This window comes from Lithobates pipiens, unplaced genomic scaffold (assembly GCF_037356315.1).
Source record: "Lithobates pipiens isolate NorthernLeopardFrog02 unplaced genomic scaffold, aLitPip1_a1.2 Scaffold_23, whole genome shotgun sequence".
Lineage (NCBI taxonomy): Eukaryota > Metazoa > Chordata > Amphibia > Anura > Ranidae > Lithobates > Lithobates pipiens.
The window spans coordinates 194,582,369-194,595,984 of record NW_027507785.1 but is presented as its reverse complement, the minus strand read 5'-3'; the positions used below and the strand labels follow the sequence as shown (position 1 = coordinate 194,595,984).

General features: G+C 41.6%; 1 protein-coding gene across 3 annotated transcripts in view; it reads left to right on the top strand.

The window, feature by feature from the left end:
• The window catches only part of CAMSAP2 (calmodulin regulated spectrin associated protein family member 2), a 180,667-nt gene that overhangs the window by 47,358 nt on the left and 119,693 nt on the right, over nucleotides 1-13,616 (top strand). For all 3 annotated transcript variants that reach the window (XR_013262371.1, XM_077452724.1, XM_077452723.1), the window contains exon 2: nucleotides 1,714-1,973. Coding sequence is in view for 2 of the 3 variants with exons in the window: in XM_077452724.1 (XP_077308850.1) it covers nucleotides 1,714-1,973 (260 nt within the window). In the remaining variant the exon portion in view is untranslated. The remainder of the gene's footprint in view (nucleotides 1-1,713; nucleotides 1,974-13,616) is intronic.

The window sequence follows — 13,616 nt, the reverse complement described above, 5'->3', positions numbered from 1 at the left end:
TAGTAGAAAATAGGACTTGCACAAAATACGTCTGTTGCTGCACTTGAATTTTTCAGAACAGTTTGGTGACTTGCATTTAGGCCTTGACCTGCAGGTTCTAAAGGCCTGCATTGGCATGTCCTCACTGGATTGCTTTCACTGCCGAAAGCAGTTCAGAAATTTGAACTGAAGAGCGGAAATATCTGCTGAGGTTATTTTACTGTGAATAAGTCAGACTACTGTGCAACCAGGAGCTGTGTAAGGCTTCACGGCTTTCTTAATCTTCTCTGACAGATATGTGTAATTACTGGGAATATTTAAAGCGGGTGCCCATGTCTGCAAATCAGACTTACTTCTGTTAGAAAAGTTATCCGGATTTCCAGAAATCAGCCTTAAAAAGCCTGCAAGCATTTATTTATTAATTTTCTATAATTAATTTCCATTTAAAGGGAAATGTTCACTTTGTCTGTAAACGTTTAATGCATAACATGTAGGGTAATAGGACTCAGAATATACTGTACATGCTCTGTGCATTCACTGTTTATTTTCCACATGCACACACAGATGTTCTTTTCTATTCCAGATAACACGTGAGGGGCACTGTGGCTTGTATTTAGTTGGTTGGCATGTATGATTCTATACCTTTCACATCGGCTGAATTCCTCGTATATTTTAAATTTTACAGTGGGTTTTTGAATCCTTTTAGATAAAGGCATAATTAAAGTTGAACTCCAGCTATAGTTTCTGTATTTGTTGCTTTTAATATGATTTATAATATAAAGATAATTTTAAGACTTTTTTTTTTTTTTTTTCAGCTCTGTAAAACATTACATATTCATATTGTAGTCTTCCATCCAGCCAGCAGGGCAGCTCAGTCCAAAGTTGTAGATACAATGGGACAAAGGCAATCTGCTGCTTTTTTAGATAACCTGTAGTGCCCTGGTAATCCTTTGTCATGTGTTAAACGATTATGCACTCTTATGTTGCATAAAAAAAAAAACAAAAAAAAAAACAAGCTTTTGGACCCTGTGATAGTTGCCCCTGCTGCCCTTTATAACATAATATGCGTTTTGCAGTAGGTAGAGTTGTTATATTGAGGGCTAATTCACACCAGTCACTGTGCGATGCCCCCTTATTATATTAGGAATGAGTCATGCAGATACTACGGAGAGGATCCAGACTAGGGCTGCAACTAACGATTATTTTGATAATCGATTAGTTGGCCGATTATTGTTTAGATTAATCGGTTAATAACCGTAAAAAAAGGTGTGGTGTATAATTTAGTTAATATGTAAAGTTTTAAAAAAAAAAAGGCAATTTATTCTTAAATATCTCTATATGCAGTGATAAATATAAATAACCAACTGTATGGTTATGGAGCGAAATATCTAACCCACTCTGTGAATAACAGACAGAAGAGATATACTGTAAATACTATTAGAGGGGATATATACTGCATATACTATTATAGGGGCAAAATAACCCCATTTTGTTACCGGCCGATTAATTGATTATGAAAATAGTAATCGATTAATAATTGATTAGTTGTCGATTAATCGATTCATTGTTTCAGCCCTAATCCAGACTCTGTACTTTGGATTCAGATTAATGCACACTATAGTAGGATGTGCTTTGTTAAAGTTTCATGTCTGACGTTTGCAGTCACTTTAACCTTCTTTTTTTTATTTTTTTATTAAAAATAAATCTGATTACTTTTTTTTTGCTGTTTTGCAGAAAATGTCCCAAAAGAACTTCAGGAACCTTTCTACACAGATCAGTATGACCAGGAGCATATGAAGCCTCCAGTAGTGAACCTTCTGCTTTCTGCTGACTTGTACTGCCGAGCTGGTAGCCTTATTCTTAAGAGTGACACCGCCAAGCCTCTTCTGGGCCATGATGCAGTCATCCAAGCCTTGGCACAGCGTGGCCTCTATGTTACTGATCGTGAAAAGCTTGTTACAGAGAGAGACCTGAGAAAGAAGCCTATTCAGATGGTAAGATTCACAGATACTCGCTAAATTTATTTTGGTCAGTCAGTAGGAATGTTTTTGGATAGGTAAACATATATTATATTATTTTTTAGGATCGATTCACACCAGAAGAGGTGGGACTGTGTGGGGCGGCTATTCCAGCGCAGTCCCACCACATGACCAGGCGAGATGCCTTGTCTCTTGTGTTCCTGGTTCACACCACTGCGTTGCAATAGTGTGCGGGCAGTGTGCACTGAAAGAAAGAGAGCATGCCGCACCACACAGCAGCCAGTTACATTTTATGTTATGTCTGTGTGGCATTTTAAAGCGGAGCTCCACCCTAAAGTGGAACTTCCGCTCATTGGAACCCTCCCCCCCTCCAGTGCCACAATTGGCACCTTTTCAGGGGGAGGGGGGTGCAGATACCTGTATAATACAGGTATTTGCACCCACTTCCGATATAGATAGCCGCAGATTCTGCAGGTATTTACGCCACTTCCTGCGGAGCCCCCGCTGTCTGCTGGGAAACACACGGATCCCAGAGACAGCGGGGATCATCCTTATTGCACAGCACGACTTGCGCAGTAGGGAACCGGGAAGTGAAGCCGCAAGGCTTCACTTCCTGATTCCCATACTGAAGATGGCGGCGGCAGCACCCGAGAGCCGATCGAGAGATCGGCTTCGGGTGCCTACATCGTGGGCACGCTGGGCGGGTAAGTGTCCATATTTTAAAAGTCAGCAGCTGCAGTATTTGTAGCTGCTGACTTTTAAAAACAAAAAACGGCGGAACTCCCGCTTTAATGAAGTTTGTTAAAAAATGAACAGTGCAGCGATCCTGCTGGACCACACTGCACACAGCAGTGGCTGCGTTACAGTGCAGCGGATGGTGTGTATGGATCCTTATACAGGCACAATCCCATCATCCTGAGACAAACTATGCCAACTACTGGATCCATAGAGAAAAACAAGTGCAATATGAGACTGTTTATGTATAGGCTATAGATGGAGACAGGGGAGATGCACTGTGGACTTTTCTGGTGAAGATTTATCACAGAGGTAACAATGGCATTCAGCTTGCTTTTTTACAGGTCGTCTGATTGTTCTTCAATTTTCAGGCCCACTTAAAGTGGTTGTAAAGGCTAAAGCTCCATTCACACCTGCGTTTTTTTTTTTTTTTATTTTTTTTTTTTTTAAAGCGATTTAGAAGTGTATTACAAGCCTTTTTACAGCTTCAGGTGTTTTTTTTTTTAAGTAATATAAAGCACTAGGTGGGAGGTGAGGAAGAGGAAATTAGGTGTGGAGAGTTGCTATTTGAGCATATTACGCATATTTTACTAGTGTTTTTCTACTCCAGTCAGGCATTTCTATTGAAGTAAATAAGAATCAATAAAATAGGCAAATATTCAGCGCTGACACACAAATAAAATAATTAAACTGCCAGCAGACACTCAAGGTTAATGTCAGTGTCACGGCTGACATTACAATGCCTGCTTGTGTATGTGTCAGATCCAAATACTGTTAAGCTCACACCTTTTTGTCTTTCGTCTCGGATTCTCTTCGTAACCCTAAAATTTGAAGTTAATGCTGATGCAAGCACTGCTATAGCAGCAGTGCTTGTATCAGCATTAACTTCAAATTTTAGGGTTATGAAGAGAATCCGAGACAAAAAGTGAGAGCTTAACAGTATTTGGATCTGACACATACACAAGCAGGCATTGTAATGTCAGCCATGACAGTACAAACTGTAGCCACAACATGTGGGCCCATCATTACAAGATGTGATTGAATTGCCCATTGACTTTGATCTGAGGACAATTTTGGGAATGAGGATCTGTGTGTTCAGCAATCTATATACACTGCACAGTGACCCGCTTCGGGTCGAATGCTTTAGGTAAGAGGCCATCTTTATTTGTGGTGGAGGGATCACAGTCACCGGACCTATCATTCTTTACTGTGTTTTACCGCACCAATCAGTTAACTATCCTGTCTCTACGTGCACCATTTCGGACTGTCATATTGACATTTAATGAATTGCGTAGCACTGTTTTTATTTCTATTAAAGTCTATGGGCCCATTCACATGCTAAGATGTCTATTCAAATTGCCCCCCAAAGTTGGCAAAAGTAGTGCAGGAACTACTTTTGGGAATCAGTGCGTCGCTGCAAAGTCGGCATCGCATCGTTTCAGACAATGCCATTGGCGGTTTGACGTGCCAAATCACACGTAAAAAAGACCCGATGTGAATGTGGGCTAAATAGGTTATTTATAGCTGCATAGGGAAAGTTATTTATTAAATATTAATAAGTAATAATGAATGATGAAGTGGGCCCTTGGGAACAATGTAGCTATAATAATTACAGACAATGAGTGAAGATCCATGTCTGAGAACAGGCAGGAAGGCACCCCATAGGTGTAATATTTATTGCTGCAATACATTAGTCAGCACAGAGCACTGTTGGGTGACAGATGAATGCACAACGTGTCCTCTAGTGCTTATGGACTGGCTACATAATGGACAGTTTGTCAGCGGGAAGGCAGTGACTACATTGAATGCTGGACTGAGTTCAGCTGTTAAGATGCAGCAACAATACCTAGTAAGTAAGTCAGATAATTATTTTGAATTGATAGTCACTGTCATTGTTTCAGTAACAAAAATCATCTGTTTGATTGCTCTTTTGCAAGGGTTGTCTTATTTGGGATGTATAACATCTAACCATAAAAGAGATGCATAATCATTTCAAGAGCATTATATAAAATCATGTATTTCTCCATTTGTACTGACATTTTTGTCTCTTAAATAGTAAAACAAAATGCATAATGCTAAGCCGTTGTTTTTGGTAATACATTTTCATTCTTTCAGCACAGATATTAAGATAGTTTGCACCTGCAGCTTTCATATTTCTTGGCTCACAGAATGCCAAGTATTCCCAGACAAGCTGCAGTACAAAGACTTAGTATTTTTCTGTTAGATTATGGAAAGGAGATGACCACAGTGCTGCAGTGTCTAAATGATCACAATATGTCCTGGCTTAGGCTAAATGAAAGACTAACGGCAATCATGCAGGATAACATGAAGATGTTTAATAAAATATGGGACCCATGGATTAGATACTTGACATATAACCCCGGACAGTTACCAACCATGACCCTTCCTGAATAACATGACCAGGAGCGTGGAGTCCCCCCCCCCAATCCTGTCTCTCATCCCCTCCAACTTCATCTTTCCTCCCTCCTATTATCTATTCCCTTTTACCCTCCGTAGGACCCTGGCATTGTGGGATCTGGAGGGCGTCCCTCCGTAGTTGGGTGAACCGGGCCCACCCAGATGATTACTGGGGATGAGCGTCTCCTGGCTCGGAGGGGGTGCACTAGGACCTACATCATGAAACTGACATAAGCCTACAAGAATATAATATACTGCTCAAGGTAGAGAACCCACAGTATAGTCTGTTATATAAACCACAACAGATGAAGTAGATAAGAAAGTTGTTACCAGAACCTTAGTAAAAATTGCCTTAAAAAGAAAAAAAATATATACGGTTCATACCTATATTATGTGTTTGAAAAATTATGCAAACTGTAAGTTGTTAAAAATGATGCCAAGGTCTTTTCCTGTACTGTGAAAAAACTTCAATAAAAAACATTGAAAATGTAAAAAATATTTTCTGTTAATGTAAATGCATCAGGAACGTCAGATTCTACATTGTAGCATGAGCAAGACACCGAGGTGAAGAACAAAAATTAGCTAGGGAGATTTCACAGCACAAGTCTTTAAGAGATACCCAAAGCTAGTATTGAACTAGTCATGAAGAACCTTTTGATGACCATACAATCTAAAATGAAAAGGACTAAACACACATCAGTGATAGTAAGCAGGTGCCGCAGTTGTGTTTACAGAACCAAAGAAAACATTACCTAACAGCTCCATAGTTGTACAGGTATCATTAACAGTAAGCCTCCACCTAGACTGAGATGCTGGCTTAGAGGGGACAGCCATGTCTGACACAAATCAGCCCCTTGCTACAGCCTTTTGCTGGCGACTTGCTACAAAGCAACAATGTTGCTGCGTGATCAGCAGGACAAGAGGCTGATATCCCAGCCTAGACAATGTCACTTCACTGGAGCTCAAAAGACAATTTTTATTGATATATTACATCAATTATTATTGAGAGGTCAACTTTAAAAATAGCAAACCCCACACCATAACACCAGAGCACACGGTACTAGTTTTCTTCACCTGAATGGAAAGACAGCAGCCCCAGTTGAGCAAATCTATAGAACGCTTCACACTTCTCATTAACTAAACTTAATGAGAATAGCCATTGCTATTGCGTGCCATTCCTCCAGGTCCAGGGTTTCTTGTAAGTCCTGTTCCCATTAAGCCATATAGGTCAATTTTACCGAGACATATGTCAAAATTGCATATATTGCTGATGTGTGACTTCTAATTTTATCATATTGTCGACTCATGTGTTCCATGGGAGACATTGTTGCTAAGTCTCCCTTGCATGCTAAGGTTTGTACATAAAGGTGTATTTGGGTGGATCTATAGTATTCAGAGTTTGGTGGCTGATGTTTCGTTATTAGTAACCTTTTGAATAGCATACCTTTGTGGTCGCAGAGATCTGCTATCCATATGAAGCCCTTGTTGGACCACCACTCAAAGGGTGGGTGGGGGGGATTTTTGGAAGGATATTCATTTTTATGGAATGTAATCTGCCGAACCACGATAGAGGATGAGTTTGCCATCTAGCTAGGTCCCCAGTTAAGCGCCCAAACAAAGCACGGTAATTATGGGTATATAGGGTTTATATGGAGGGGGTCAGGCATATTTCTAAGTAAGGAAGGGCTTCTGGCTTCCATTTAAATTGATAAGTTTGTTTGAGCGCTCTGAGTGGAGCTCTATAGAGAGATATTCAATGCTCTTGATTTGCCATGGTTAATTTTAAGACCTGATATTTTTGAGAACGGTCATAAAATTGCATATAGTTTGGAGAGGGAGATGATGGGTGAAGATAAAGTCAGCAGGAGGTCATTGGCAAAAAGTAAGCATTTGTGTTCTTTGTCTCCACATTCTATGCCCTTAACGTCTGGACAGGAGCGGATCTTTATTGATAGTATTTCCATTGCTAGAACGAATAGCCACGGGGATAGTAGGCATCCCTGCCTGGTTCCCCTTTGAATATCAAGAGGTCGGGAGGAGTATCCCCTAACCATCAGTGATGCAGTCGAGGTGTTATACAGCGTTCGAAAGGAGAGTCAGAAAGCGTTCGCCGAATCCAAATCGGTGTAACACATTAAATATTCCCAGGATAGGGAATCAAACGCCTTCCGGATGTCCGAGAGCAGCATGCCCTGTCTGAGTCCTCTACAGTTCCAGTCTGATTGAATTGTTGAGATTAAATTTATGATTCTATGGGTCTGATCTGATGCTTGGCAATTTGGGACAAAGGCCGCTTGGTCAAGATGGATATATTGTGAGAGAAAAGCGTTTAATCTTAGGTCGAGTACTTTTGTCATTATTTTTAAATCCACGTCAATCAAGGAGATTGAGTGATAGTTGGTGCAATCCCCATGATCTTTACACGGTATTAGTATAACATGTAGGTATGCTGCGTTCTCGTGTTTAGGAGTGTTTCCCCGTCTCAGATCATTAAAATAGGAACGCAAATGAGGGACTAGGATTTCTTGCCATGTTCTATAACAGTGTCGTGAGAAGCCACCTGGACCTGGGGCTTTAGAGGGATGGATAGTTGTTATGGCCATTCTGCTCTCTAATTCTGTGAATTCCTTATCCATAAGTTCCTTGTGAGTTTGTCTAAGTTGGGGCAACAATATAATGTCTTGGAAGAATGCGTCCGCATTTGTGAGTGAGAATTGAATTGGTGCAGTATACAGTTTGCCGTAGAATTTGTGGAATTCCCAAATTATAAATTCAGGGTTTTGTGTGCGGTGTCCCCTATTTGGTCTCAGTTTAGGCAATGTTGGCGTATATGTTCTGGGTGCTAATTTTTCTAGCTAGCATTTTTGTTGGTTTATCTCCCATTGTTTAGTACTTATGTTTAGACCAGCGAATATGTTTTTCTACCTGTGTGGTCAGGCTTAGATTTAGTGCCGATCTTGCCTCATCTATTTTATGCCTAATGTCAGTCCGTGTGGCCATATGTTGTTCTTTTTATGAGTTTATGTAGATCTGCTTCAAATTGTTTGATCGTTTGTTCCCGGATTTGTTTGGCCCTGGCTGCCATTTGAATAAGTTTACCCCGTATAGTGGCTTTGTGCACTGCCCAATTTGTTGTAGGGGACGTGTCCGACTTCTTGACCTGAAAAAACTCCTGTAATTCTTTCTCAATTTCTGCGGTCTGCTCCCGAGGTCCCCAACATGCTCTCTAGAAAATATTCTTTTAAGTAAATAATGATGTAGATCTTATCTCCTGTGAGCAAAGACCCAGATATTTTCTGGCCTTGTTTTAACTGCTTAAAGTACATGCATGCACCCATTAAAGTAATTGTAAACCCATGTTTTTAAATGTTTTAAATAAACCTGTCATACTTGCCTGCTCTGTGCAGTGGGAAAGGAGAACCCAAGCAAGCCGCAGGAGAGGGGGGACTCCCCACCTGCTGATTGTAATCACAATCGAGCGCCTAGTTAAGCCGCTTCAATTGCTATTACAAAATAGCTGACTGTCGGCTCTAAAAAATTGAACCTGGGTGATGCCTGGAGGACATCACCCCTGTACAACCACTTGAAGTCAAATTAAGTACCAGGTACATGATTTGGTGTCAAGTGGCTAGGAAAGGACAGAGCAGTGTATTTAACCCCTGCATGTCTGCATTATAGCACACCACACTGGATGTCACTGCACAGTGCTGTCATTAATGTTACCAAACTATACTGAGTGTAAACATATTTTACAAACAATGTTAAAATTGACCACTGTTATTAAGCATACTTCTAAAAAATAATTAAGTATGTTACAGCAAAGGACTTGCAATCACATGCGTCCACAAGAGTCAGCGCTTTTCACGGGTAGAACGGTTCTTCAGGTCTTGGATGCAGAGCAATTGTTTTCAAGTTCACAAATGCTTACATCTATGAAAAATACTATACTGTGTATCATAACAGCAGCCCTCAAAATTACCACTTGCCTGGTCACATTTGGCGAGTGGAAATTAGTTGAGTGAGCAGCATATCGGAAGTGGGGTTAAATGGAAGACGATTCTGCAATCTGCCGGGAAAGGAGAGGATGAGGAGTGCCGCCTGATCACACAGATCTCCACTGTCAAACAAAGTCCCACCTCCTGGACCGGCTCCTATGATGGACTGCACACTGGTCCAATGCCGGCCAATTGAAGTAGTGTGACGTCTATCTAATTCATATAATCTAATTCATTTTTCTTTTTGGGATTATTCACTAGTATAATGATGGAGTTAATTCAAATCTCCTAAGTAGCTTAATGAGGCAGCTGCCAGCAAGTACTTTAAGTGGAAGTAAACTGTAAAAATAAAAAATTGCTTGGAGTTGGGGATTTTTCTGTGTATGCTGTAAGGTTCATGAAGCGTACTTTCATGGCTCTGCGGGAAGTGGCCCAGGTACCTGGGTAGATAGAACTTCTTAAGTACGGGTACGGGTGGTGCTTTGTCAGTGGCAGCCCATTGGTCAAAGGGGTCTGCCGTGGACCCTGAATAATTGGCAGACCCCTTTTTGTGTGTGTGTGTGTTTGTTTTTAGTTTTGTTTTTTGTGAGCCTATTTTCAGTTTGTGTGTGTGTGTGTGTGTGTGTGTGTGTGTGTGTGTGTGTATATATATGTGTATATATATATATATATATATATATATATATATATATATATATATATATATATATATATATACACAAACATTTTCTGTGTTTTTTACTTTTTTTTTTTTTTTTTTGCACTGTAGTCCTCACAATAATCCCACAACAAATTGCTGCAATCAGCTGGCTCTTCACAGTCCTCCTGCTACTACACAGATTAGAGATGTAATGTATTGCCCCTGTTACCATGGTAACCCTGGAGATGCAGAGTTTTATGGCCTTCTCAGTGACAGCATTTGAGCCATCTGGACTCCTAGTGTTAGCACAGCTTGTCTCTGCCACCAACTGCAGCACACACAACAACCAGCATGTATCCATGACTCCCCCATCCCATCACAGCATGCTGTCCACTGAAAACACTGTTCCTGGGTATGAAGAAAAAGCTGAATAGTAAACACCTTGAAACACATTTGAAGATAAGTGGTGACATGTTACTAGATCAGGGCAAGGTGTCTGTATACAATAATTGGCAAAGCAAATATTCCTGCTCCCTAACATATATAGTTTAGTAGATATATTTTATGGCTTTTTAGAGACGGAATGTGTTCCTCAGTAAGTGTGTATGTATGTAAGGTATCTTGTTCTCTCTTTGTATTTTCTTCTTTTGATGATCCAGCCAGTCCCTCGGCGTGAGAGCATGTCCATCTCCGCATGGTCAGTTTTCTGTCTGTACTGGGAGCACAGCCTGTCTGTCCTCCAATAATCTGACTTGTGCTGACATGCCCCCTTCGCACAGCTTTCTCTGCTGACACGCCCGCCTGCAGTCTCCAACCCTACCTCTCTAAGACCCTTATGCAGCTGGGAACAGAGGTCATATGATCACTTATACCACATGTGTCAAACGCAAGGCCCATGCACTTAAACTGGCCCACCAGGCCATTTAATGTGGCCTTTTCACCCCGCCTTGTCTCAGCAGTCTTGAGCAGAGAGGGTGACGGATATCCTCCACCAGATCCTGCATCTCTTGTACAGCCGCAGCACTCCCTCATTTCTACCTCTGCTGGTCTCTGCATTCAGCAGACTCTGACAGCTGACTCCAGTCCTCCTCTAGTCCTTTTCCAGACCTTGTACTTTTTCCTTCCCAGTCCGCCCCCAACTTCTTCCCAACAGCAGTGCAAGGTAAGGGAGGGTGGGTGACTCTTGACTTCTGATAGTGGGGGCTTTTGACATCTGATGTAATACCCCTTTCACACTGGAAGTGTTTTTCAGGTGCTTTAGCGTTATAAATAGCTCCTGTAAAGTGCCTAAAAATGCCTCATCTGCAGTCCCAGTTTGAAAGCCTGAGTGCTTTCAAACTGGGGCGCTACGCGGGCAGGACGTTAGCAGCACCTTTTGGTGCTGTATATACACCGCTCCTGCCCATTGAAATTAATGGGCACTGCTGCAAAAACGATTTGGCAACGGAGCTACACGGGTGCCATTAACCCTTTCCTTGGCTGCTAGTGGGGTGAAAAGCACTGCTAAAATGACGTTGAAGCACCGCTAGCGGCTGCAATGTGAAAGGGCTCTTAGGAGGTAAGGTCTTACAGATACAACTGGCCATTTGAGGGCAACCATAATGCTGATGCCGCCCTCCAAGAAACTGAGCTTGGCACCCTGACTTTTACAAAAAGAATAAATCTATTGTGTGAACACACACACACACACACACACACACACACACACACACACACACACACACACACACACACACACACACATCTTTTGACTTTCTATTTTAGACTGAAGGGGTTGTTTTACAAGGTGAGGGTTCACATATACTTTAAAGGGTTAGTCCACCTTTTTATACAAAAATAATACATGCACGTATATTTATAGCAAAATTGAGCCTGAAAAGCATTGCAACCGTAATCCGCAAATTATCGGGTGCAAAGCCAGGCTCCTGAAGACTCTCTTATGCCCTATACACACGGTCGGAAATTCAGATGGAAAAAGTCCAATTGGATTATGTTGTCGGAAAATCCGATCGTGTGTGGACTCTATCGGATTTTTTCCTGTCGGAATTTCTGACAGGAAAAAGTTTGAGAGCTGGATCTAAAAATTTCGGACAACAAAATCCAATCGGACTTTTTCCGATTGTGTGTAGAGAATTCCGACGCATAAAGGGCCATGCATGCTCAGAAAAAATTTGGAGACGAAAGCTATTGGCTACTGGCCCCTACGTAGTCCCGTCGTATGTTTTTGTACGTCGCCTCGTTCCGAATGATCGGATTTTCCGACAACTTTGTGCGACTGTGTGTATGCAGCACAAGTTATGGCCAAAATCCACTGGAAAAAATCCAGCGGATTTTGTGGTCGGAATGTCTGACCGTGTGTACAGGGCATAAGACTCCTCTTTGTCCATGTCAAGGTTCAATTGGACCCTTTTCACACTGAGGCGCTTTGCAGGTGCTATAGCGTTAAAAATCGTGCCCATTCACTCCACACTGTCAGAAAAAGTCCTGCCAGCAGATTCTTTGGAGCGCCTTAGGAGCGGTGAACTCGCCTCTCCTAAAGCGCCTCTGCCCATTGAAAGCAATGGGGCAGCGCTTCTATACCACCGGCAAAACACCACTGCAGCAGCATTTTGCGGGTGGATTTAACCCCTTTTTGGCCGCTAGCGGGGGGTTAAAACCGCTCTACTAGCAGCTGAATAGCACCGATAAAACGACAGTAAAGCGGTACTAAAAATAGTGTCGCTTTACCGTTGACGCCCAGGGCGGCTCAGTGTGAAAAGGGTCTTGGAGAGCTGGAGGAAGTGTCAATAGACTAAATCTGTCTGCCACAGTGGAATTTTTAGCTTATGTATTCATACATCGTGGTCCAAAAGATGGACATAGGCCTTAAATATTGATAGCAATGCAGTATATACTTTAGAAGACTGTAAGCTCCTTGAGGGCAGGGACTGATGTGAATGTACATTATATATGTAAAGCTCTGCGTAAATTGACAGTGCTATATAAGTACCTATAATAAATATATATCTGTTGCCTGTTTAAAGTCTGCATTTGTACAAAAAAAAAAATGAAAAAAAAAAAAACCTTGGCTCTGCCAACGACCACACAAAAAAAGGAATAAGACTTGAAATGCTTATATTTAATGAGTGAAAGGAGGAGCTTCTTTGAGCATCAATATTTTTTCGCTATTTACGCTAGTTTGCCAGTGTGACCGCAGAAGAAGCAGTTCACTGTACAGTCGTTTGAAGAAAGGAGTTCATGTAAATAAAGGGGTTTGCCCTTTAATTCTGCCGAGAAGTCAGTTTCGAGTGAGGCTGGAAAATATGAGCTGGGCCGCAGTTACAAAGACAGCTTTGAATGCAGTGAGTAAGAGCTGGCACGGCTCGTTGTAACCATTTAGTGGGAATCCTCTGAATTCAGCCGCCTGCTGGCACAGTAAGGGCAGGCTGTGTGACGGGTGAAGCTACAAGATAAATGGGCTCTTTTCTTTCTGTCTTGCATACCAACACAAACTGCAGTGTAATTAAGGGAGGCAGGCGAAGACCTAACGTTTGCTCTCACTGTAGTCCATTTTATCTCTCAAATTTACGCTTGTACTGTAGAGCTATTCAATAGATGGTGAACTGGAAACAAATTTCTATATCATTTGTAATTTTACTTTCTCTGTGCCAACAAGCTGGTGAGGCCCCCCCCCACCCGCCTTTTTAGGTTTTATAGCTGCTTTAACCCCAAAAAGTAAATAGGTTTTTTTTTTGTTTTGCTTAAGTGGACCTTTCTCTCCGACAGAATAAATCATTGGTGCACGAATCCCTGCATGCTAATATCAAAATATCGTATAGTCAATTCTCTTTTACTGAGGCATTTGTGATATAGCTAGGGCCTCGCAGCTGC